General features: G+C 46.0%; 1 protein-coding gene across 1 annotated transcript in view; it reads right to left on the bottom strand.

Annotated features, from left to right (window-relative positions):
* Positions 1-21,006, bottom strand: part of Spon1 (spondin 1) — a 300,422-nt gene extending 279,416 nt beyond the window's left edge. The window contains exon 1 of the mRNA XM_048460302.3: positions 20,353-21,006. Within this exon, the coding sequence (XP_048316259.3) occupies positions 20,353-20,590 (238 nt within the window). The 5' untranslated portion in view covers positions 20,591-21,006. The remainder of the gene's footprint in view (positions 1-20,352) is intronic.
* Between the last annotated feature and the right edge of the window lie 6,451 nt (positions 21,007-27,457).

The following is a 27,457-nucleotide window of genomic DNA, read 5'->3' on the forward strand; positions in this document are numbered from 1 at the left end:
AACTCTGCTGACGTCTCTCCAGGTCTTAGGCCCTAGAAGAGTAAGGTAGCCTTGGCTAAGGTGGTGAATCTCCAGAAAAAGGGACGAAACCCTGGGCTGTAAAAAAGAGATAGTAGATTTTTTTTTTCTAAATGAAGCCAATAAATAAAACACAAAACAAAATAAGAGATGAAAATTACTTTCTGTAATTAATTTTAATCTGTGTCTGTGAGAAACATGTGACCAAGAGCAACTTAAGGAGGAAAGGGTTTGATTTGCATTTCCACATCACAGTCCAGCTGCCTTGTGGTAGCTCAAGGCAGGAGGCAGAAGGCGGGCCTGCCTACTACTTCAAGGAGAATTGCCTCTCACCAGTGAACTCATTCATAGCCAAGGAAATACAACAGGAACCATGGAGCAATGCTGCTTGCTAGCTGGCTTACAGGTTCATGCTCAAATTGCTTTCTTATACGTCCCTGGACCTTCTGTCTAGTGATGGTGCTGCCCTCAGTGGGCTGGGACTTCCTAAGTCAGTTAATAACTAAGAACCCCCCAGACATGCCCACAGAGTTTCTGGTGGAGGCAGTTCCTCAGAGGCTTTCGTCTCAAATGACTCTAGCCCAGCTGTTCTCAACCTGTGGCCCACGATCCCCTTGGCAAACCTCTATCTCCAAAAGTATTTACATTAGAATGTAATGTACAATTACAGTATCAGAATTACAGGGTTTTTTTGGGGGGGGGATTTTCGAGATAGGGTTTCTCTGTAGTTTTTTGGTGCCTTCCTAGAACGAGCTCTTGTAGACCAGGCTGGTCTCGAACTCACAGAGATCCGCCTGCCTCTGCCTCCCAGGGCCAAAACTACAGTTATGAAGTAGAAATAATTCTGTGGGGGGCTGGAGAGATGGCTCAGCAGTTAAGAGCACTGCCTGCCTTTCCAAAGGTCCTGAGTTCAATTCCCAGCAACCACAACCATGGCTCACAACCATCTGTAATGAGGTCTGGTGCCCTCTTCTGGCCTGCAGGCACACACACATAAAGAATACTGTACATGTAATAAATAAATAAATCTTAAAAAAATAATTCTGTGGTCAGGGATCATTACAATATGAAGAACTGTATTAAAGGGTCGCAGCATTAGGAAGATTGAGAACCACTGATCTAGGCTGTGTTAACAATTAAAGCTAACTAGGACACATCCTTCAGGAAACATTTTATTGCCAATAATAAAGAGGCTAGTCAATAAAAATATATATTTGAATGCACATAACATATATATACTCACATATGCAAAAACACACACAGAGAGAGAGACTAGTACTCAAAAAGTTTAAAATGCATAATAAATAGTCATTTTATATACTTAACACAAGTTCTAAATTCACTGACCCAAGCAACCTGAAGTTGTTGCACTGATCTCTGGCTTTATATGATGATGACCTGATTTAACCCCTTCAACTTCGTGACTAGTCTTCTGATATCCAGAGCAGAGAGATTTATTCAAGTTCATGCCACGTAGGATGTCACCTGGAATCCAGGTGCTTTGCCCCATAGTCCAGAGCATGTCTCGTGACTTTAAACCATGATAACAATATCTGCGCGATGCTTCTAGAAGTCTGGTTTTCTAGAAGACCCAAGTTCAGTTCCCAGAATCCCCATCAAGTGGCTCTAGTTCTGGGGGCTCTGACACCCTCTTCTGCATGCAGTACACAAACATTCATGCAAGTGTATGCACATACATAAAATGAAATAAATAAAACTTTAAAAAGGGGGAAAAAAGAATCATGAGACCAACTAGTTCTCATGAATCTCAAAAAAAAAAAAAAAAGGAAAAGAAAAGAAAAAAAATCTCTAAGATGATGAAGACAATCTGGAATCTATTTTCTCTTTGGAAAAAAAGCCTATAGAAATCACACCATATTAAAGCTGTAAAGGGTTATAATAGGCATGTTTTACATAAAAATACCTACATAATTAGCAGACTATCTACGCTTACTTCCAAGCTTCAGTATGCAATGGAAACGCATGAGTACATGTGATATCTTTAAGATCATAACTTGGCATATGCCGAGGTGAACAATAATACTTAGGGCTGGTGAGATGGCTCAGTGGGGTGCTGACTACGCAAGCCTGAAGACCTGAATTTGATCCTGAGAACCCACATAAAGGTAGAAGAACTGATTCCACAAAGTTGTCCTCTGACCTCTCCATGTGTGTCACGACAAGCACATGCCTATATATACACATCACACACAACACACACACACTAATAGTAATACTAAAATAAACAATTTTAAAACAAAGAGTTCTTTTTAAAATATAGTAGTAGTTACTGTATCCCGTGATAAGATTATCACAGTGCAATGTGCTTTGTGTTTGTGTTCGTCTCCAGGCTCGTCAGCCCTTCAAGGGCTAGAGCTACATCTGGCTCAGTACGGAGATCAGCATGAGGTGATAGACAGCAAAGCCTATAGAACGGTGCTCATAGTCTGCTAGGCCCAACATCACCAGTAATGTCAATACTCTGCAAACTGCTGTATAGATTTAGTGCAGTGCAAACGAACGTCTCTGCGTGTTTCGCGTGATATTGACAACCTGCTTCTAAAAGTCATATGGAAATGCAAAGTGCTAAGAATATTCAAGACAACCTTGAGAAAGAAATCCAAAGTTGTAGGGCTTGCTGTTGCCAGATATGAGGACTTACAGAGCTATGGAAATGAAGCTGGTACACCACAGCGAGGAAAGAAAAGAGAGCCAATTAAACCGCGGAGGGCTCAGAAGAGTTCCGGGAAGCTGTGGGAACTGTGACGATAAGGAATGCATGGCAGGATAGAAAATCGGTGGTTCAAGGACAACCACTGTGGTCCTCACTACCTCATACACAAAACACATCTACACGGGTTGTCACGTTACATGTGTTAGCAAATGATAAAGCTTTTAGGAGGTGGTATGAGATGGCATGGAAATGACCTCGGAGCAGAAAGCATTTGAAGAGGCCAATAATAAAGCACGGGTCATAAAATCTAAGATGTGTATGAGATGCCCCCACACTTCTCAAATGACACTATGAGAGGGGGAAAGGCGAGTCACGGTGGAAAAGATGCTTGCAGTCCTACAGGTAGTATCTAACTGTCATCCAAAGGATGCAAGATCTTGCTAATCAAGAAGAAAGACGACCCAACAGAAAAGACAATAGGCAGATGCATGAACACTTGGCGAAGGTGCCCTGCCACCAAAAACCCGTGAAAAATTCTGAACCTCATCAGCCAACAGAAAAACACAAATTAAACTCACAATAAAATACTACTACATAACCACCAGATTGACTAAATGTGAAGAATTAATACCAAATGTTGTTAACTGGAACTTTCACACATTGTTGATGAAAGCGAAAATTAGCACATTTGCTGGGAAATTCTTCAGCACTCCGTTGGAGTTGAACATACACATACCCCGTGACCCAACCACACATCTCTGAAATGCTTGTGTGCACCAGAGACACTTAGAGGAAGGCTTGGAGCAATGTCACTTGAAGTAGTATCTAACTGGAGACGTCACTACATTGGAATCCACAAATAGAGGCATACTCATGGAAGCAAATGTCTATTGAAGATGAGCAAGTTGTGCTGTACATGACGACACAAAGGGACACAAACGGCAGGGCTGGGAGATGGTGTTGTCAGTCGAATGCTTGCTGTGCACGCATGGGGACCTGGGTTCGGATCTCCAGCACCCACATAAAAGCTGAGCACAGCAGCACACATCTGGAGCCAGCACTGGGATGCGGAGACAGGTGGATCCCTGGAACTCATTGGCTAGACAATCTGAATCAATGAGCTCAGGTTCAGTTAGAAGCTTTGTCTCAAAAAAATAAGATGGTGAGAAAAAGAATAAGACATGTGGTATCATTCTCGGGCCTCAGTACACATGAACACATACATATACCACACATAAACACGTGTAGAGTGGGGGTGGTAGAGAAGGGCAGGGGGAGGAAGGAGGGGAAGAGAGAAAAAATGCAAAGGGCAGGGCTGCACTGGCAAGTGTTGATGTAAAAGTTCAAAATCGGGCACTCTCTGGTGCTAGACTCAGATGTGGAGGAGCGGCGAGAGTGACACGGAGGGCACACAGGTGTTACTACAGCCCTGGTTGTGTCCCTGTTTTGCTGCAAATGCGGGCTGCATGGATTTCTTCACCATGTGATAGTCATTAAATCATATGATGTGATTAAATTATTTTTTTCTGGTTCCAAATAGCCATCTCCTATACGTTTATTCAGTACACTTGACAAACTAGCTATAAGCACAGTTTCCCAGACGGCTACATCCTTGCAGGTTCTAGGAAACTAAGGTTGTACTCTTTCCTGCCTATTAAATACGCCACACAAGATGGAGGCTCTGGAGGCTGAGCAAACTCGGCATGGAGTTTCAGTCCATAATTGTTCCTGGAAATGATGGTATTCTGCAGTTTGATTTGGAAGAAGAAGTCGGGAAGCTCTACCCATCTAGTGGGCTTCATTACGCTTCTCCCCAAAGAAAGACACAAAGATACAGCACTCTGGCATCTCCGGAGCAGCCACAGATGACTGCTGAGCAATAGATAGTAGAATCTTTTCTCTAATGACTCCTCCCGCCCCCAAGAGAGGCTGTGAAGAGATCTAAAACGTTAAGGAAAATGCTCACAAAGGGTTAAAAAATACAAAATAAAAAAGAGAGAAAGGCTACCTGGAGTCAGCTTATGGGCACACACAGGAACCGGTAAAGGGTGAAGATTCAGGATTAGAACTCCAGAGTTCCCATCAGCCAATGACCAGATGTACCTATCTGTCCTGTTCCCTCATTTTAAAAGGGAGGGTTGAGTGACCCTGCTTTTCTCACAGGAGTGTAAAAGGGAATGAAGTTCCTGTTGATTACAACAACAGCATCTGTAACCGGACGAGGGTGGTCAAGGATGGTCAAGGGCGAGGTGTGGGGGTGGTGATGATGCCCGGATGGGGGAGACGGTGTTGACAGTGCCAATTGGAATGCTAAGGCTTTAGTAATGAGGACCACGATGTGCGGCAGCTGGCTAGCCAACAGTGAGTGGGTCCTCCGTGAGCACCATCCAAAGACCACTGGGAGGGACCACAATGGGGCAACTGTCTCTGGGAGTGGTCTTCACAGTGCCGAGTTAGAGGATGATTTGGCGCGATCCTTACAATACCCTGAATCATCTTGTGGTCCACCATAGTCACGTGTGTGGGTGGGCCTTCTTGCTTCTTCTATTTTTACATAATATAACACCTTCTTGTGCTTCCTGAATACATCTAACTCAATCTTAATTAAATATATTTGTGATAACATTTGATAAACACATACCTTCCCTAACAATCCAGAACCTTGGGAATGCAGATCAGCCCTGCCTTAAGCTGTGTCTTTAACAGCTGCAGAGTCTTTTTTATTTTTATTTTATTTCATTTTTGATTTGTCGAGACAGGGTTCCTCTGTGCAGCCCTGCCTGTCCTGGCACTCATTCTTTAGAACATGTTGACCTTGAACTTATGGAGATCCACCTGCCTCTGCCTCCAGAGTGCTGGGATTAAAGGAGTGTGCCACCACAGCCCAGCTTCTGGATAGTTCTTACTGCATAGTAAGTACTTCTATAGTGAGCGAGTGAGTGAGTGGGGAGTGAGCTGGAGAGTGAGTGGTGGGTGAAGGCTCAGTTGTCTTCCGTGTACACTGTGCTCCTTTCTGCTCTGGTCCAGAGTTCTTACGGCTCAGGGTGTATCACACCAGCCTCCCTCATCCATCTGCCTTTCTGTTGTTGTTATTTTGCAGTGCTGGACATCAAACCCCGACTGGATAAGGATGGTTGATAGATGCCCCACCCCCAGCCTCACCCTTCATTTACTGAGTACCTGCTCTGTACCATCCCATTTCCATATTTCTGTTTTTATTGAGTTATACACTTTCTTCACCTCTGTCTCTTCCACCCCTCTCCCCTTTTACCCTCTCCTGTGACCCCCACACTCCCATTTACTCAGGAAATCTTGCCTTTTTCATCTTCCCAAGTAGGTCCATGGATGTATCTCTTAGGGTCCTCTTTGTTGTCTAGCTTATCTGGGGTTGTGGCCTGTAGGCTGGTTTTTCTTTGTTTTACATCTAAAAGCCACTTATGAGTGAATATATATTGTATTTGTCTTTCTGATCTGGGTTACCTTGCTCAATTTGTTTTTTCTAGATCAATCAATTTGCTTGCAAATTTAAAGATGTCATTATTTTTTATTGCTGTGTGGTATTCCATTGTGTAAATGTAACACATTTTCTTTATCCATTCTTCAGTTGAGGGGCTCCTAGGTTGTTTCCAGGCTCTAGCTACCAAAGGACACTGTCAACAAGACAAAACAACAGCCTACAGATTGGGAAAAGATCTTCACCAATCCCACATCAGACAGAGGACTGACCTCTAAAATATACAAATAACTCAAGAAACTTGACATCAAAAGAACAAATAATCCAGTAAAAAAAATGGGGTACAGACCTAAACAGAGAACTCTCAATAGAAGAATCTCAAAGGGCTAAAAGATACTTAAGAAAATGCTCAATATCCTTAGCTATCAGAGAAATGCAAATCCAAACAACTCTGAGATTCCATCTTACTCCTGTCAGAATGGCCAAAATCAAAAACACTGATGACAGCTTAGGCTGGAGAGGATGTGAGGTCAGGGGAACACTCCTGCATTGCTGGTGGGAGCGCAGACTTGTACAACTGCTTTGGAAACCAGTATAGCGATTTCTCAGAAAATTAGGAAACAACCTACCTCAAGATCCAGCAATACCACTGTTGGGTATATACCCCCCCCCCAATGCTCAATTATACCACAAGGTCTTGTGCTCTACTATGTTCATAGTAGCATTCTTTGTAATAGTGTCACCATTGCCACATTTCTAGAGAGAGAGAAAAAAACAGAGCCTCGGCTTCCTAGCAACCCATAATCTAATCACTGGGAAGAAAAATATATCAGCAGATATTCTTGATTACATGTAACTGGTATGGGGGTATGAAGAATGGGCTCTGGGATCTCAGGGAAAGAAACATTAGAATCTACATCAGGTGAGGTGAAGGAGGTTTTGAAGTGGAAGAGGCTTCTGAGTCGCATGGTCAGTGAGGAACAGGGGTTTGTCCAGCGGAGAGAAGGAATGCCATCTTGAAAGTAAGGAAGGCACATGGGTTAACCTTGGCTCTAGGAACCACTGGGCTGACCCAGATCTTTGGCCCAAGATGGACTCACCAAGATGGATGGCCTGTGTGGGTCCCAGTTAGGGAAATGGAAACTGAACATTCTACACTTCTCAGAAGCCTACTGACCCCTTGCTTCGGCTGAACAGCATGACCACAGCCTCCTCTTATCCTAATGCCAGAACCTCCCACCACCCTGTATATTTTGGTTACTGCAGTCTCTTTTGCCTGTGACAGCTCCTTTTTCTGTAATGCTCTCCCGCCCAACTGAAGCACCCTATAAAACCCCAAACTATAAAACTCCTTTTCTGGGCAGGAATGCATTCCCTTTTCTTGGGGAGAGCCTGGCAGTTTTTACCCTGAATAAGCCTTTGCCTTGAGTCTGAGTGAGGCTCTGGTGGTCTGGTTCTCTTGTTTAGCCACATAAAAACCAGAGCTAATTCTGGATCATCTAAGTTGTAGGAACTAGCCGCAGAGGCTTTGCTAGGAAGTGTGGATAGCATTCTGGAGATGCTGGGAAGCACCGTGGGTCTGTGATGGGCTGTCCCTCCAGATTTATAGTGCAGGAAGGCTGGAGGCTGGATAATTACTGGATTATACTTTTCTGCTAAAAGCTATCTCAGTGAGAAGAGGTTCTCTGGCCTTGTTTGTATGAAGGCTATCTCAAATGGAAGTCTGGCTTCAAACTCCTACCCAGACCAGAGTTCTCCATCCTTTGGTATACCCACCTCGTGAACTCTCTCAGAGCACCTAATTCCCAAAGAGTTTTCTGGGTCCTTCAAATATATAAGTTCCAACAGTCTGGCAAGAGCTCTGTGTCTGTCACCCTTTCAGGTCCTGTGGATTTCTAGCACCCTCCTGCCTGCTCTCTGGAGTTCCAGAACCAGAACCCCAGATTCCCAGTGCCCTGGCTCCATCCAGAATCAGATCCCAACATGACCGTTTAACCAGGCTCCAGTCATTCTCATCCTGTGTGTTACTGAGTTGCCTGAGACTTCATGTCACAGCCTCAATCACAGTGGACCCCAGCTTCTCTCTCAGCTTATACCATGGGCTCATAAAGATCGCTGAAGCAGTAAGTAAGCCACAGGATGAGGTGCTCCCCATCTCCCCATTGAAGAGTTCCAGGAAGTGAAGTCACATGCTTCGTTAAGAAATGTGACACCATTCTCTACCCACCCCATCAGGACAGAGTTGTTAGGGAAGGGTTGGTGGACAGGAAGGGGCTAGTAACCTAGAGCAAGAAAGTGTGGCTGGTGGGGTTGGGTTGTTCCATTTCTTTAAATTCCCTTTGTCAGCCAATATTCTCAGTATTTCTAGGCAGAGATGAAGCCCACCATTCTAAGCGAGATGCAAATGAGATTGTGTACCCTTAAAATTACAAAAGTCATCTTTACACAACGGAGGTAGCTAAAAGGCCTGGTTCCAAACTCCCCCCTTGATTTTATACAACTTTGGGCAGGGCACTAACCTTTTCTTTGTCTCAGTTTCCTTACGTGTAAACTAGCTGAAATACTGCATGCCTTGTGTTGTCATGAGGCTAGCTAATGACTTCATAATCATAAGCCCATAAAAATGTTTGCTAAATCAATAAAATACATTAAAAAATAAATCAGTGTCCTCCATGAAATCAGGATCATGATTGTCAGCTCGTGGATTTATTGCAAGGATTAGAGGCGGTAACGAACATAAATCACATGTGGTGTCACAACGAGGGCTTGTTCTCCTCCTCATGTGTCACCCCTCATGCTATGGCTTAGAGCCAGATGGAAGTCCTGAGCTGGAGAACACGCTAGCCAAGTGAGAAAGATGGTGCTAGACTTTGAACCTTGAATGTCTCTCACGGGCCCATGTATTTGGGGTATGAAAGGGGTGATGGACATTTAGGAGGTTGGGCCCAGTGGAAGGAAGTTCATTTATTAGGATTATGCTCTTATAGATGATATAGAAACTCTCTCTCTTCCTCCTTCCCTCCCTCCCTCCCATTGTTAGGAAGTAAATGAGACTCCTCAGCTGATGTGTTCTTCTACCATGTGTCACCACGAGCCCAGGCAGGCAGAGTCACCTGACCATGGACTGAAGCTAGCCAGCATCTCTTCCAGAAAGCTGACTGTCTCATTTGCACTGCCACTGTACTAGAAGACTGCCTTCCACAAGTGGGGAGGTCCTCCTGAGAGAATGGCCAGACGTCAGACAATACAGGTGAAGGGAGGAGGCTGAGGGGGATCCCTATGACTCCTTCCATCCTGGCCATGTGGCCAATCTCCTGTCTTTGTCCTTAAACACAATCACGAGAGACTGAACCCAGACCCAGTCTGCCGCCATGCCCTAGTTCTTTGGGCACAGGACTAATCAGGATGCATTTCCCCGGGATGTTTCAGCTTAGAGTTCTAGGGCAGGGGGCTTCCTTTTAGTCACAGAATTAGCCAAGGGACTCTTCACTGAGGTTAATGACAGATAGCCTCTCTGTCATTTGGAGAAAAATTATTTATAATAAGGAAGATTATGAAGACACCACACAGAAACACAGCGAGGAGATAAAGAATGGAAGGAGCAAAGCAGAACTGGAAAGGAGAAGGAAAACATGGATGGGGAAGGGGCGGACGATGAGTCTGCTTGAACTTCCTGCTCCATTTATGCCTGAAGCAAGACCCAACTCTGGGCTTTCCAAATGTGGGAACCACTGTGTTCCATTAGTTGACCCAGTTAGTTTGATCTTGTTCCTATTGGGACCAATGAAAAAAACTACTGGCCAATTTTAAAGCAAAGAAATCAACAACTCTGCATGGACTGTAAGAATCCTTAGCAGTCTATTAGTTAGTCCCTGTCACTAAGACAAACTACCTGAGTGAAACCAATTGAAGGAGAAAAGATTTTAAGTTCATGGCTTTAGGGGATTCTGTCCATCTGCATTTATTGGCCCCATTGCTTTTAGGCACATGCAGGAAAAAAGCATCATGAGAAGAAGTCACGGTAGAAGAAGCTGGTTACCCCACAGCTGCCAGGAAGCCCGGAAGGGAAGGAGGAGAAAGGAGAGGGAAAGGAGACGTAGACAAGAGAGACTCTTCAAAAGCATTCAGTGACCTACTCTATCTGACCAGGCTGCGAGAACTAACTCTGACAGACCTTAGAGCATCCTGAGAAGGGAGTCTCAGGAAGGAATTGTCTAGATCAGGTTGGCCAATGAGCATGTCTGTGGAGATTGCCTTTAGTCATTGTGTGTGTAGACTCAACCACAAAGTAAACCACTTTAAGACTAAAGGGAGTTAACTGAGCCCTAACACGCATACATGCATTCTCTCTCAGCTCTTGAATACCATGTGACTAGCTGCCTCAAGTTTCTGCCTTGGCTTCTCACAATGATCAAATAGAACCTAGGCTTGTAATCCAAATAAATCTTTTCTCCTCTAAGTTTTTTGGGGGTCCAGGGTATTTTATCATAGCAAGAAAAACTGCAACTAGAACATAGGACTCTGTGAAGTCATTAAGTCATGAGTCCGTCATTGGATCCATCACTAATTAGGTCCGAGTTTTCGTGGTCCAATTACTTCCTCAAGGCCCATCAATTGTCAGTTAAGTCCTAAATGCATAAAACTTCCAGGGCATTTTAGAGTTATGCCACAAGATTTAGGAAGTAAGTTTATTCATAAGTAAAATCAGGTGGACGACCAGGGGATAGTAGTCAGTGAATAAATAAATACCAGTGTGGTGACAACAGGATGTTTACCTGTAAATGCTGAACTAATGTCGCTTTAAGGAAAGCCCTGAAGGGGTGGCTGGAGCACGGCCCAAACCTCTAACCTGCTCAAGATCCCATGAACTGTTTAGATAAAGGTTTATTGGGCCTGATTATAAGAACCGTGGCTAATCTAAAATAACATTATGTAATAAAGGAACTATCCTGTGATGGAACTAGGATTCCATGAATGATTGACCAGAAATCATGCTGGAAATTCCATGGGAAAGCATATCATGTATGTCAGGGTGGGGGTAGGGGTAGAGGACACATATCTGCAATTCTAGTACTGAGGCTGAGGGCTGGGGTAAAGATGTTCCCGAGTTGGAGGCTGGCCTAGGTTTACAGAGCAAGGCCTTGTCTCAATCCGCTCTCCAAGTGGGCCAGTTATACCAACATAGGTTAATCTATCAACCAGTTTTCTCTCATTATAGCATAGTAACAGAGGCAATTATCAGAGAAACCAGCTATTTTAGCTTATCCTTCTGGGGGATACGGTCCAGGATTTCATAGAACCATGGTCTGGAGGCTGCTCTGAGAGCCCCACACTATGGCAAGGTCATGGGTCGGAAGAGCTACTTAGAACATGAACGAAGAAGCAGGAAGTCATGACACACCCATCGTCTTTGAGACCCCCACCTCCTAAATGGCCATAGCACCTTCCCACAGCAGCATCCCAGAGAGCAAGCCTGGAATGGACCTCCAGGGGATATTAGCCATGTGTGTGCAAACCATGGCAGTTAGGAAAGGCAGCGACCTTCCCAGAAAATAGTAAACATCTGAGTTGGCTGCACACCGAGGGTGATTCCAGAGCACAACAGGGCTGCCAAGAAAGCAAATACAAGCTCTGGCAAGCTCACACATGCACAGTGTCCAGGACAGGAAGAAAATCATTCTGTCCCTATCAGAGCGCATCTGGAGTACAAAGCCCAGGAAGATGAAACGTCTCCTATAGGGACAGTTAAAGACATAGGACGTGGCATTTTAGTCAGAAGAGGAGCCAGGGTAGAGAGCTGTTTACCCGTGTGCACCTCAAGAGCTGACATATGGCCGAGGAAACACCTTATTTTGTGTGATTCCGAAGACTAGAAACTCGGATATGTGTGGAAGTTCCTTGAGAGGCTACAGAGAAGAAATAGGGGCTCAGTGTGGGTCTGGCTTCACCAGTTTGTGAGTGTTGCTGCTGAAGGGGGCTCACAGTTGCCCTCTGTACCCTTTCCGCACTGCCGAGGCAAAGGAATGACAAAATTGGGCCAGACCTGAGGGCAAATTCAGAGGTGTAGTAGTCAGTTCATGTTACTGTAATGGAATCCCAGAAGCAACCAACATACGAAGAGAAAAGGGTATCCCTCAGAAACAGGTTGGGACTGAGACTGAAGTGGCGATGGGCGCTGTTGGGGAAGCATAGGTAAGGGGACACTTTCCTTAAAAGAACGGATACGGTCTTGAGATCCAGTTCTTTATTGGGTTTGCCAATCACTACAGATGATTCCAGGAAAATTCACCTTACCAATCCGTCTGGGCTTGAGTGTCTGCCCTGCTAGCCCGCGTGTGGGCTGGCAGCCCTTTGCCTGCCATAGCTGCCCACTTCTGCATCCACCTGCTTTTTTACACCAGCTCACCCTCACCTTGCACAGAGCCCATCTGCCTGTCACCCATCGCCAGCCTCTGTCCCAGGGCATTGGCTGTCCTTTCTCTCTGCTGCCACCATCTGGACGGCCTTGACGTCTTCCAGTGCCATCCAGGGATGCTCACCTTTCTGGTTGAAAGAGACAGGATTTCCCTCTAGAATAGCCAATAAGAATGGGAGGTGCTGGAAGATCTTACATCGGGACCTTTGGGTTTAAATAGCACTTCGCCTCCCCCAACCAATAATGATTTAGTGCCTGCCGTCCATACACTATTATGGGGACTGGAGATAAAACAAGAAAGACAAAGGCTTTGCTCTCATAAAGCTTGTATTCTAGATGGAGGAGGCAGATGATAAACAAGATAATTTCAGCGAGAGCTTAAGGGACAAGAAAGAAATAAATCAGAGCGGGGAAAGCCAACGGGAAATATTAAGTGGTGGTCAGAGAAGCCTCCTTAGAGATGCGGCTTAATATACAAGGACTTGGAGAGGAGGAATCAGTCATATGGAGGTCTGGGAACAAACTACGTCCCTAGAGGCTTCCCATTGGATTGCAGAGATTAATTAGGAAAACCCGAGACAGGAAGAGAAGCAGGAGGTGGGTAAAATGGGTGAAGTGGGGGAAGGTGGGGAACACCAGGACTTTATTTTCAACTGGGTCCGCTTCTGACTCCACCCACTTTCCCAAACTGCACAGGATGATTGGTTCTTGAAAATCTCCTCCGATCTCTCTCACACAATCCTTGAAAACAGATTTGTAAATCCCTAACCCACAGAGGGTCCCCTTAGGCCTCAAGCAAGGGTTCAGGCAGGGGAAATGTCTCTAAACTTCTCTGTAGTTTAGGAATCTCATGTACATGGAATTTGCACGCAAAAGGCTTCTGGGGAGGGTGCTCCACTCCGGCCTCCTCAGATCTGAGCCTCAGCTAAAACCAGTTGTGAAAATGCGACATTTTACGCCAACAAAACTTACTAGCATCTCAAAGAGTTTTTGTGAGACCTCACCCGTGGGTATTTCAAAGTAGATGAATTAAAGAAAGAGACTGGTGCGTGTGCGTGCGTGCGTGCGTGCGTGTGTGTGTGTGTGTGTGTGTGAATCAAGTGATTCTAGGCACTTCCCGCTCCACTCACTGCCATGCTTCCAAGCAAGCCATGTGGCCTCAGTTTCCCTACTCAATCACGTGGTCGGGGCTTCCTACTTGCCTGCCAGTGTTTAAGGAGGAGAAATCAACAGTTTTCTCTGCTGCCCGACAGAAGAAGCACAGTTCTCTTCCAATGCTGGAGGGAGTATAGCACTGGACTTGAGAAATGCCAACTTGCTGCTATCCCTGCTAATGGAAATACCTGGAAGGGCGCATAAATCAGACCAGATTGGAGCTTCTCTCCGTGTTGTATGTGATGCACAGCTTCAAGGGATCTTGAAGGGATAATTTTGACTTATATGATTTAGACTTTCCATCTGCCCCTGAATCTCAGCCTTGGCTAGGATAGGCATTCATTGCACTCAGATTATTTGTTCCTTTCTGTTCTGAATGCCTACCCTGGTGGCTTTTTCCTTTCTCTTCCCACACAGGCCCATTGCTTTCTTGCTCTTTTCATTTCTTCCTTTCTTCCTCTTTCCTTGCTGATTCCTCCTTTGTTGAGGAAAAAGTAAGATAGAATAGGTGGCCTACATACACTTACATAAAGACAACACTTTAATATATACAGACTCACAAACCACACACACGTACTTACATACATACACACAGTCAACATTCCTTTCTCTGTCAATGGACTTAGCAGGAATATTAGCTCATAGTTGCACAAATCTCATCTAGAAGACCCTTCACTGAGCTAGGGAATATGACAGTCATTTAAAACCTAGGGCAGGGCTGAGAGATGCCCCAGCTGTTAAGAGCAGTGTCTGCTCTTTCAAATGACCTGGACTTGGCTTCCAGCATTCCCACGACAGCTCACAACTGTCTATAACTACAGTTCCAGAGGACCAAACGCCCTCTTCTGGCCCTGGATGGCACTGCATGCACATGGCCCTGGAAGGCACTGCATGTGGCAAAACTCATACACAATAGTTTTTTAAAGCAATTTAAAAAAATAGAACAGTCTCTAATTGCTCCACCAAATCTATTTCTCCTTCATTAAAAAAGAAAAATCTCTCAAGTATTAGCAGGATGTATGTGCCCAAAACTCAAAGCTATATTTCCCAGACTCCCTTACAATCGAATGTGGTCACATGACTAAACCTTCAGCTAGGGAGCATGTCTAAAAGGCCTAGGCACAATCTCCGAGACACATCATTAAACTAAAGCTGTCCACTCTTTCTATCCCTCTCCTCAGCACTACATACAAGATAGAGTTTGGCTATGAGAACAAGTTGGTTACCATGATCCCTGGAGAATACTGTCCAATAAAATGTCCCACAAACTTGATCATGTTGGCCAGTATCCAAATAAAGAAACTAATGTAAAATGATTGAAATTAATTTTAGCAATATGCTATTTAACCCAACATATAAAATGCCCTTTTCAAAATGTAATTCATTTGAAAATTACCAATAAGAGCTGTGCTCCTTTTTCACCTGAATTCTTCAATACATTAGAGCACACCTCCTTTCAGACTAGCCACACTTGAAGTACACAATGGTCTTGCTTCGCTAGCAGTTGCCTATTGGGTAGCGGAGTCCTAGAAGAGGGCAGAGCAACAAGGCTGAAGGAACCTGGGCTCCTGGCTGATTTCATGAAGCCAAGAGATCCATCATGTCAGGCCTCCTATTTATCTCACGTGCAATAAATCATTTTGGTCCCTTTGTAATGAGATTAGCCTATATCTTGACTAAATAAGAATTTCGCGCCCCCCCAATAGAAATTGATCTTGACCCATATCTTGTATTCTGTAAAGAATATAAATGGGAACTGTGGCAGTAAAAATCTCTTGATCTTAGCTCCGCTCCGGTGTGTGGACCTATCATTCCAACCTGTAGTTCCAATTAAGAGTCAGCTGTGATGGAACAACTTACCTGGGCACGAGAAAGCACTCAAGTAGTCAACTTTGAAAACCTTTAATTAGCTGTACCTTACTTTATATGTCCTGATGCTTCTCCCATTGCCTGACACTTGAAAGCAATAGCAACCTCCACAACCACTGAGCATCAGACTTGATGCAGCTTTTGTATTTTGTTTTCCTTTTGAGTTTTCCAGACAGGATCTCACTATGTATGTCAAAGTTAGCCTCAAACTCATGAACCTCCTGCCTCTGCTTTCAGATTCCTGGGATGGCAGCATGCATACAACGAACTTTGGCATCTTTTGATTTTTAATATCAATTTGAACTAAATATTAAAAGGGGCAAGAATTTAAAATTTAAAACCAGATAATAAAAGGGAAAAAGTAGTACAAGAGCAGAGGAGAGATGGGAGTGCTTGTTCTAAAAAAGCAAATCAGAACAAAAGAAACTTTATTTAAAAGGCCTTTCCCAGCTTTGGTTTCTCAGCTCCCACATAGCTATACTCAAAGATAAGCATTTACAGACTTGCTATAAAACAACTGCATATGGGTGAAACAGTTCATCAAGTTAGGTTTTGCTTCCCTCGTCTGGTTTATTCCTGCCTTCCCATGAAGGGAATCTCTCAAAGACCGACAAGGCCCTTGGTGTTCTAGACCGAACCTCTGTTTATGGGAAAATGCAATATTGAAGTCTATAAGAAGCCAATGCAGGAGGTCGTCACGGCCTTGTTACTCTGTGCCCTGAGATGTGATTTCCTTAATTTGTTGACCCTGTTCCCTTTCAAGGAAGTCTCACTACCCAGAAGGCTGAGGCCAGTGTGGTGAAGTATTTCTACTCCCAAATCAGTTTATGGGTTGGCATAGAGGACTGGCAAGGGTGCAGACTGAAGGGTTGCATAGACCCGAAACTGGATCCTGACTTGTAGCCCTATGATTGTGAGGAACCAGCCTCTCTGACACTAGTCTCATCTATAAAATGGGAATAGAATAAACTGTCTCACAGGACCATGAGGAATAAGGGAGCCAAATGGGAAGAATTTAACACAATATCTTTTCTGGTGTCATGATAAGCATTTTTTTTAAACTTCCAAATGAACTCTCTCATAAAATGTATATATGTGTATTCATATGCTCACACACACAAACATACATGTTGCACCCACTTCTGTTGACTCTTATTTTCAGTTCTCATGATGCTTTGGGGGTGCCCTCCCCTCAAATGCTCTCACTTTACAGAAAGGGAAGCTGCACTTCGGAGACATGTAGTGGATTGCCTGCAGTGGCACAGCGACTATGAAGCCAAGCAGGAATCCAAAACGAACTCATGCATCATGAAATCCCATGCTCCATCTCGGAGGCTGAGTTGCCTCTCATGCTATCAGTGTGTGTCCCGAGCTGGACAAAGACGAAAGAGCCAAGCTGCTTTGGAGGTCCCCAAACCTCTGGCTTTAAATAAATCCCCCAATTATGCCCGCAGTTGGACCGGCTTTTGAAATCTCTTGAACATTCCTTTCCCATCAAGTTCCTTGAAATTTCCCTTTAAGCAGCATCTTGGAAAGGACACTCTCATTAGCTGGGGTCTGACTTTATTTTCCCAATAAACAGACCTCCGCTCAGACAAAAGAGCCACTTTTACTTTCACTCACTTCGTGCACATTGCAGCTGATTTCCTGCTATTTGGCTTGAAATTGTGATCTGGGAAAGGCTGGCCCTGCAAATTGTCGCCCTGGAAGAGAAGCCCCTGGAGTATCCTCAACTTGTTATTTTTAATCACTGTAATCGCCTTTCTAAGGAGGCTCCGGCCAGAAACAGAGTGGGCCTTTCAGGGCTTTCTAAAGCACAATTATGGCAGTGGGGTGGGGGGCGGCCCGAGAAAGGGGGAGAGAGGGAGGGTAGAGAGCAGGGGCGGGTGGGGGGGAGAAAAGGAAGTCAGTACAGCACTAGCAAGTTGGAAGAGGCTGAATAACTGTCCCAACTGCACCCAGCCTGTGGGGAAGAAGCCCCCATGAATCAGTTTGTTAAAATAGGGACCTTTTTATTCAAGACTAGAATAGCCAAAGGCCATCCTCAGATGGGGGGGGGGAACAGAGCCCAAATGCTATTGGGTGATAAACTGAAATAAAGGGCAAAGAGTGGAGGCAGGAGGAGTCACTGATTCCAAGGATGATGATGAATGTTAAATTGGAAAAAAATTAAAAAGCAAATAGAAAACCAGGGGCATGTTAAGGTCTGTAAACCTGAGTCAAGTCACCTAGTAGAACACAGTAAATTTACTTTTAATGTGATATTGTGAGGAAATCTAAGCTGATGGAAAATGTCAGGAACTAAGCTAGTGTATTTTCACAGCTCTGAGTTTGATGTGTTAATCACAGAACACTCACCCAGGAGACCTTAGCATAGCTCTCCCAAGGTCTTTCTTTCAAGATACCTTTGCCATGGAAGGGAGAAAACGTGGTATTCCCACCTGCAGCCTGAGCAGGTGCCACCATATTCCAAGGTCTAAGGGTGAAGGGTAAAGGGTCCAGGGCCCGCCCTTCACCTGGTCTCAAGTCATCCCTGCTAGGCCTTGACTTTTACCTAAAAGTTTTTGAATGACTCCGGACATGTGACTATGGCATGTGCCCCCTCCCCAGTGCTGCCATGAGAGCTCAACCAGACAGAAGGACTAGTATGAGAAGGGACTCCAGGATGCTCCTGCTTAGCCAAAATCTCCCTGTCTCTCTCTGTCTCTGTCTCTCTCTCTGTCACTCTCTCCTCTCTCTCTCCTTCCCCCTCACTCCTTCCCCCCTCTCCTCTCTCTCTCTCTCTCTCTCTCTCTCTCTCTCTCTCTCTCTCACACACACACACACACACACACACACACACACTCCTTCTTTCTTGGGTTTAAATTAGGGTCTGACAATAGATAAGGCCCCTAGTATGGAGAAATTACCATTTACTCAATCATTAAATTAATTCGCAAGGAACCAGAAAAGGGCAATCATTTGTTTGTTCTCTGGTAGCTGGACTGAAGGAGTGTTGACAAACTTTTAAACCAGAGTAGTGCACACACAGGCAACAATGAGACTAGACAAAAATCCCTCCATTTTAAAGCCAATAAAGAAAAGTCTCCCATCCTACCCGAATTAATGAGTTTTGGGGAACCTACTATCTCTCATACACACTCACCTTTGTTTGAGTAAGTGCCCTCCCCCGCTAGGAATCAGGCTCAGGGGAATTAAATAGCTTGCACAAAGTCACAGAGCTACCAGCCCCAAATCCCTTTCATTCTTCTCCCTGCTGTTTCTCCAGTTAACTCAGACTTGTGTTTAGTGGGTCCAAAAGGTCAATGAGGTTTCTTCGCTTTTGGCCAGTCTTCCCAGGTTTGCAGAGTGCCTGGTTGTTCTGTACATCCAGGTCCAAAACTCCTTCCACCAAGCTGCGTGCTCCCTCCCAGGCTGGGCACTGCGTTTTTTACCCAACATCTTTCTTTCTGGAGAAAGAAGGATCTTGTGGACTCCCCCAGGAACGAGGCAGATCCTGGCCAAAGGCTGAGGACACCAGTGCATGCAGGGAGCCCAGAACATGACTGGATAGCTTGGAGTGGAGAAAAACAGGTCCACCCTCCCCAAGAAAGAGAAGCGGCTTTCTGGGTAGTGTGGTCACTGGTACTGGTACAGCTGACACTGCCCCAAACTTTCTCCCAGAGCTTCCAAATAATTCCTCTCTGGGGGAACCAGGGAGGCAGCAGCTGGGGGTCCCATTGACCCACCAAGTACTCCAATGAGGTACCAAGGTTGTATGGTGAAGCACCCTGGCAGGACTCCAGATAAAAGTAAGTTCGCCCTGTGTCCTACCTGGAGACAGGCAGCTAAGGGTTGTAGAAAAGATATCTGGGGAGCATAGAGACCTACTGAGGAGGAAGGCGGTGGAGCGTGAGGATGGAGTAAGGTGTCTTCGAGTCCTCAGGTGGGTGCGGGCCTAGGTACTAGTCATGTGAGAAACAGCCCACCTGCTTGTACAGCCCTTCCTTGTGCTCTGAGACTCGCTCTCCACAAAGCTGGGCATCCCCAACTATCACAGTCTCCAGGCTGCCAGAGACAAGGTTCCTCCACATTCAAAGAGTCTTGGGAACCCTGCATCTCTTTTTCGGTCACCACTGCCACCTTCTATTGTGAGACTACCCAGATTCTTTGAGGACCCCATCGTCACTGGAACCTGTCCTGGAAATTCAAGGGTCTCTTGGTTTACTGGGACATAGAGAGTAATTTGGGCGTCTTTCTGTGGACCCTTCAGGTCTCTCCTCCCCGCACCTTAAGACTGGTTAGGGACCCCCTCCAGGAAGTGAGGGTCCTGCTTGATCCAGAAGCTGGTCTCTCTCTTTTAAGGTTGGAAGCCGCTGATAGAACTGCCCTGCCTGGGACCCACCTGAGGGTACCCTCTTCCTCAGAGAGCGATCAGGAGGAAGGCGGGTACACTCCACTCCAGCCAACAGCTGGAGTAGAAGCCTGGCTCCTTCCCAGTCAGGCCGGCGTGATGTGTGGCTCTCTGTATTCCCCGCCCGGGAACCCTGTGTTGGAGACCGGGCTGCCTCTCCTGCCCGCGGCTCCCGCGACTGCCCCCTCCTCCCCCAATGCTGGGTTGATGGGTACAGAGCTGGCAGCTAAGAGGCTCAGGGCAGCCAGGACACAACCCCAAGCCAGGATGCGCAGACACCGTGCGCCAGGGGAATATGCTTCCCGTTCCAGCCCTGCTTGGGTCAGGGCCCTAGGGGGTTTTGGATCCCGTGTCCCCAGCACCACTTGACTTACCGCGGTAGCTGCTTCCTGGCTTATAGAAGTCAGGGTCGCCTTCCACGCGGAGGCTGAACTCTGTGTATCCCTCGCGCCGTGTACCCTGGGCGCGCAAGATGCGGCTACAGTAGCCCTCTGACTTGGACACTTTGTCCAGGGTCTCATCTGAAAAAGCCAGCGCCACGGCCAGGGGCAGCGCCAGAGCCAGCAGCGCAGGACCCCGGCTAAGCCTCAGGGGCGCAGGAGACATCCTCATCCTTGAGGGTCCCTCAAGTTTGTGCTGATGTTGTAGACCCTCGTCAGGACACTCGTGCCCGAAGTGAAGCGGGCGGCAGAGGTGAAACCTGGAGGAGCCGGGGTGGCACTGGTAGTGGGGAGACCGAGCCCGCCTTGCTTTGGCGGCTGCGGAGCTGCGCTGCTCTGAGCCGAGCTGAGTGTGCGGAGCCGAGGGGCGGGCGGTGGCGAAGGAGCGCGAAGAGGGAGGGCTGGTTGCGCCCGGATCCCCAGAGCAGCGCTGTTTTGTTTCCGAGCTGGCGATTAGCGGGCGCTCTGCTGTTTGTTTTGCGAAGCTGGATTCCCAGGGTCTGGTGGGAGAGAGCAGGAATATGCAGACACGTGCAGACTCAATATACCCCGCCACCAACAAGGCTGCTTCTTCAGTTCCCAGCTACACCCTGGGTCCAATGGACCACAGTGCTCTGAGGAGGGAAAATCTGTCAACTAACTTTTATTGCACACCTACTCTGTGCCAGGCTGCACTAGCGCCACACACCGTAATCACTTATTTTTAGACAAGCAGATCGCTACGGACCACCTTTGGTGTCCTGGTCCGCTGCCTCCATTGCTTTCCCCAAGCCACTTTAAAACACGGCACACTGGAGGACCAGCAAGGAGCGCAGAGACGTATGCCCTAAGATCACCTGGCACAGTGCCTTGGCCACAACATATTTGGAGATTTATTTAAAAAAACAAAACAAAAAAACGTTTCTTCAAAAAAACAGAAGGCGAAAAAGTTTATCTTGAGGAAAAAAATTTTTTTTGCTACATATTAGTTTATTCATCGGTATATGTATGCAATCGTAAACTGTTTAAGAAGGTTTAGGAGGGAAGGTACCTACTGCCTGGAAGGTCCTCATAGAGCCTGGCCATTTTGAAAGGTTCAAAGAAGGGCCTGTGTTTTCTTGGCTTAGATTTTTAGCTAGGGCTCTTAGCCTCTGGGGACAGACTTTGAGCTGGGCATAGCAGGAATCTCTCCCAGGGTTCCCCTGGGGGAACCTGAATCAAGCCTCAACCTTTCCCCTTCCCCATTGTGAGACTTCACTAAGTCAACCTTTCCAAGTTTGTTCCTGCCCAGGACGCATGGGGCAGGAGGGCACGGGAGCTACCAAACCAGAACAGTGTGGGCTGAAACTCAGTGAAATGTCTTGTGTAAAATGTTTTGCCTCAGGTGATGCCCTACTTGGAGACACCCGCCTCCCGCTGTACGCAAGCATCCCTGCCTCGGGACTCTGAACCGCTCTTTGTTCTCTCCTTTCCCAGGGCCTTGAACACTTCTCAAAAGCCTCCATCTTGCAAGCAATGGCCTTTACTTTCCAGATTAGGTCTTTCTCTTTCCTGGGGTTTACAACTAGCCCCAGGAAGCCACCAGCACTGGAAATTCCATTCCTCACTCCACCCACCATCCATTGCGTAGTCCTTGTACTCTGACTCCTGCTACCACTATCAACTGGGTGCTGTTGTGGAATATTATTTTAGCCAGGGAAAGGTGCGTTACATTTGTTTGTCCCGCAGAATATTGCTTTAACTGTGCAAAGGTGTGTTACTTTTGTTTATGCTGCATTTGTTTAACTATGGAAAGATGTGCTGCATCTGTTTTACTTTGTCTGCCTAAGGCACCTGATTGGTCTAATAAGGAACTGACCAGCTCTTATAATCTCACGGTAAAGGCAAATGTTAATTGCACGAGTCTATGGAAAGTTGAGCTACAGTAGTGATACATGCTATACTAAAGTAAGTGGCTCAGAAGACCATGCCTGGCATTATCTCAGGGTGTAGGAAATTACAGAAAAGAATAAAATGCAACTTTTGTCTTCATGGAACTGACTATAAGTCTGATTGACCAAATATGTCCTTTTGAAAGTCTTTATATTTTTATCAGCAAGTTTAAATTTATACTGGAGGTGGAAGGGCACAAAACAGGCATGGATATATTTAATTTCTTATTGACTGTTGATAAGAAAACTGTGGGAAGTAGTGAACTTATCCAGCCTCCTGTCTCCATCCATTATGTCCGTTCTCTAGATTACAAAAGATAATATGACCTGTTTAGGTGATATGCTACATACACTATTGAGGGAAAGAGCTGGGTTTCAAAGTCAACATTGCCAGCACCAACATGGGGTGCTTGCCATTACCCAATACTGTCCTCATCATCTGGGCTCTGACAGCCATTTCCAGCCAGTTTCCAGCCAAGTTTTCCAGCTTGGGAAAACTACCCTTTAGACTTTCCCAGCTCAGCTTGGCTGTCACTTCTGCACTGAGCTCTCACCCCTGCACTGCATTGCGCTCTCACCTCCTCACTGCACTGTGCTCTCACCTCCTCACTGCACTGTGCTCTCACCTCCACACTGCACTGTGCTCTCACCTCCACACTGCACTGAGCTCTCACCTCTGCGCTGCACTGTGCTCTCACCCCTGCACTGTGCTCTCACCTCCTCACTGCACTGTGCTCTCACCTCCTCACTGCACTGTGCTCTTACCTCCTCACTGCACTGTGCTCTCACCTCCACACTGCACTGTGCTCTCACCTCCACAGTGCACTGTGCTCCCACCTCCATACTGTGTTCTCACCTCCGCACTGTACTCTCACCTCTGCACTGCACTGTGCTCTCACCTCCACACTGCACTCTTACCTCCTCACTGCACTGCACTCTCACCTCCACACTGCACCTCCTCACTGCGCTCTCACCTCTGCACTGCACTCTCACCTCCACACTGTGCTCTCACCTCCACACTGTGTTCTCACCTCCGAACTGCGCTCTCACCTCTGCACTGCACTGCACTCTCACCTCTGCACTGCACTCTCACCTCCGCACTGCACTGCGCTCTCACCTCCACACTGCGCTCTCACCACCGCACGTCCAATCCATCACTCTGCCATCAGTCTCATTTTCCCAGTTCCTCATGTACAATCTGCCTGTTTTCTGCCTTTTCTCTTGCTCGAAATTCATGTTCTCTCAGCTTCCTGATTTGTCTGCCTATCTGTCCTTGCCTCTGTCCTCATGGAATCCCAAGAGATCTTGGTGGAAATGCAGATCTGAACAAAGACCCCCAAGGTTAAAACCCCTTTGCTTTTCCCATGGCTTTCAGGACCTTAGATCAAAGAGGGGTCTTTCACGTGGCCTCCCAGGCCCTTCCTGTTCTACCTCTCTTTGGGGCTCCAGCCCCACAGCATCTCACTTTGGTGAACTTCTGTCTGCTCTGTCCTCAATGCCTGGGATCCAGTAAAGTTCTGTAATCCTTCTACAACCCTCAGAGAAGCCCTTCTTGATTTACAAAATACAGTAGACTCTGCTCCTGACTTTTCCTGGATCTCAGTACTTGCTCTTTTAATAGTCTTCAGAATTATATATTCATTTGCATGTTTGATTTGTAAATTTTGTATTTGTTGAGTATCTGTCTTTATCATTAAATTCCAAGCTCTGAATGGGACTTTCTTGCTGCTCCACCTACATCAAAGTACCTAGCTCATAGTAGGCCTAGTAGGGATCTATAAATTTTTGTTCTTTCAATGACAAATCTTTTGTAATGTCTTCTAACTCAGCCCAAGTGTTCAAGTTAACCTTCAAAGTCATCTGCCATCTGACCCCTCAGTAACCACCTAGCACGAGAAGCTGTCTCTGCTTGACACTGTGACAAGACATTGTCATTTAAACTTAAGAGTCACACAAAGGTCCCAGGATGGGATCTCGTTCACTTCATAAAGTGCTTGCTTGGCAAAAGTGAAACTTTGGATTTGATTGCCAGCGTGGTGTGAAACAGCAGCAACAACAAAATTCACACAGATATCTTGGCAAATGTTAGTAACCCTGGCACTCCTGAGGTAGGGGCAGGAGGATCAGTGTTCAAGGTCATCCTTCTGTTGTCTAGCCTGCTCTGCGCACTGAGATCTTGTGATCTTTGGACTCCAGTTCCCTTGGGAGAGAACTCCTCTTTTTCCTTGAATGGCACTTGGTTATCACATATTGTCCCATGTGCCCGGGTCTCGTCTACTAGCAATGAATCTAGTTGGTTTCTGTTTAATTTCCTGTTCAGATGTTTTGTTGTGGTGTAAAATACACTGGACTTCAAAAAATATCTTTTCAGCCTTGTAGCCTAAGGCAGAGCTGATGTTGGTTGCTAAGATGTTGCTAGGGAAAGTCACTTAGCCAGGGCAGATAATTAACTTTATCAGTGTGTGTGGGTAGGTTGCTGAAGAGAAGAGCTAGGGGCTCTACTTCTCTGAGGAAAAAAAAAAAAAACTTCCTTTGATTGGTAAGAGGTAGATCAGCCACTTGGTGTTTTTCTTTTCTTTTTCTTTCCTTTTTACTCTAAGAGAGACAGAAAAAGTAATTTTCTAGATTAGTGTTCTGTTCTTCTGATCCCTGAAACACGAGCTTGAGATGTCTTCCTCAGATGTGGATTCCAGAACCTCATCAAAGACTCGTCCAATATGCGCTTCGAACAAACTCACGCAAAGTTTAAAGAACCACCATCCAGGAGCTTGTGAGTCACACTAGAAAACACGTCACCCATCTGCCTCACCCATGTGGAGAACCAATCAAACGGTCTCTCTAAACCACCTATGAGAAAAACTAAAAGCAGTCATATGATTGTGCCTACCTCGCAGGATTCTGTGAAACAAATCCAAAATGGAAGTAATGATTTCTACATTTCAAGCTTACTACCCCCACAAAAAAATCCAGTTACCATTGTTAGTATTTATTTATTAAAATGTTCCCAGTAATGTTATTTCTTTTTCCTCTAACTCATAGAATTAAATCTGAAGTTTTATATGAAGAGATTTCTAGAAATAGGAAGTCAATAGACATTAAAGGTAGGTGAATTACCTGGAGTAATCTATTACTGGTAATGTCTCAAAACAAAGCTCTGAAGCTGTCTTTATGTGGAATATCTGGTTTTGAGATGAAGCAACAAACAATGACTATTTAAAAATAAAAATACTTTTTAAAGATGCCACAAGCACAGATATCAATTCATTTAGAAGCTATTTCTTCAGGACCCCTCCTGGGCATTGATTAAATGCATTATAGTAACATCACATTGTGAATTCTGACCCTGACTGTGTCTAGCCTATAGCTTTACCTAAGGTCTGAACTTCTCCAGCCATTTTCAAATTTCATTTCATCTAATCTTGCATTCCCTCTGTTACATTTCTGTTTTCCACTGCCCGGTCCAGAAAAGCATTCTAGAATATTATTCAAAAGCCTCTTATACTTTAAAACTCACAGTGGCTAATTGGTATTCCCTCAGCCTAGCTCCATCTTCTGTAGGATCCAGGTCACACCCCTGCAGCCAGAGAAGACTCTGCCACCAGCTCTCTGGATCGCTGCCCCTCCAGGCTTGTGCGACAGACCCGGACACTAGAAAGTCTGAGCTGGTGAGTCAGCCATGCTCTGTGCCAATAAACCTGGTCTCTCTCCAGGCTACAGTCCTCTCCCACAGAAACACCCTTGGCTTTGAACAGCTCAAGCTCCCAACAGCCCCCTGTCATTCCACTTCCAGCTCTTCCTCTTCCCCGTCCAGTGTTTCTGTCTTTCACGGCAAGGGGGCCTATGGTGCTGTGAGTTTTCCCGTCTGCCCAGCCCACCTTGCCAGCTCCTTCCCTACCTGGCCAATTTTAAGCATGTCCTCATCAACACTCTTCTCTCTCTCTCTCTCTCTCTCTCTCTCTCTCTCTCTCTCTCTCTCTCTCCTATCAAACTAAGGCCCAACCCAAGATCACAGCGGACCATTCCAGACTCCCGAGTTTTGCTGCGTACAATCGATAGCCCCGCCTATTGCTCCACTCTACTCTCTGGAATGCAGTCTTCACAATAATTGCTAAAGCCACCCTAATCAGTTTCTTTTCTCTCCCATCTAGCCCCTCCCATCTGGCAAAGCACCACACTTGCTATTGTCATTCCTTTTGAGGTGGCTTGCCCTCTTATTTCAACCCCACATTACAGGACATTGGGATGAACCCCCCCCCCCCAGACTCCTCATCTCTTATCTTCTCTGCCCTGACTTCTCCCTCTCTTCCTTCTGTGGACCGTGGATCTAGCTGTTGTTCTCTTGTCTTGTGTTTCTGTTTATCTTTCTGTCTATATCCTTAGGCTATAAGGATATATAGCAATCATTGGGCAGTGGTGGTGCATGCCTTTAATCCCAGCATTTGGGAAGCAGAGACAAGTGGATCTCTGTGAGTCTGAGGCCAGCCTGGTCTACAAGGGCTAGTTCCAAGACAGGCTCCAAAGCTACAGAGAAACCTTGTCTCAAAAAACCAAAAACAAACAAAAAAACACAAGGTAGTCTCTCCTGTCCGGGAGGTGAGCTGTATGGTTGCATAACACTTAGTGGGAGCCTGTCACTAACCCCCTCGCCCTCCCTCAGTTTCTACTGAATACTCCATAAGGTACAGTCTGGAATAAGCACATATAATAATGTACTGAACTCAACCCAACCAAGGTAGGTCATCTAGTGCCCCTTTACTTGCCATCAGAGTTGTCTGGATTAAAATAGACAAAAGCCCTATCATTGCAAGGCAGAATGGGAACTCACCCCTGGGAGTAGTTTAGGGGAACTCTAAGGTGTAGTTATGCCCCAGTCTGCAGCCTTCCCAGTGTCCCCTCCTGTGGTTTTATTACAGGAACATCTTGCATCAGGTACAATAATGCCTGGTGGATCTGTGGTCAGCCCTCCCCGCCCTGCAAGAGTGAGCCTTTGCCATCTATTCACACACAGAACCAAGGCAGGGGACTCATGAACCTTCCTGTGTGCCTGTCACGGGTAATCGATCAACTTGACTCAGATCCAACCTTTTTTGAGGCTCTGGAAATTTTATGGCTTGGGCCACATGACCACA

The sequence above is a fragment of the Myodes glareolus genome, chromosome 7 (genome assembly GCF_982192425.1).
Source record: "Myodes glareolus chromosome 7, mMyoGla1.1, whole genome shotgun sequence".
Classification (NCBI taxonomy): domain Eukaryota; kingdom Metazoa; phylum Chordata; class Mammalia; order Rodentia; family Cricetidae; genus Myodes; species Myodes glareolus.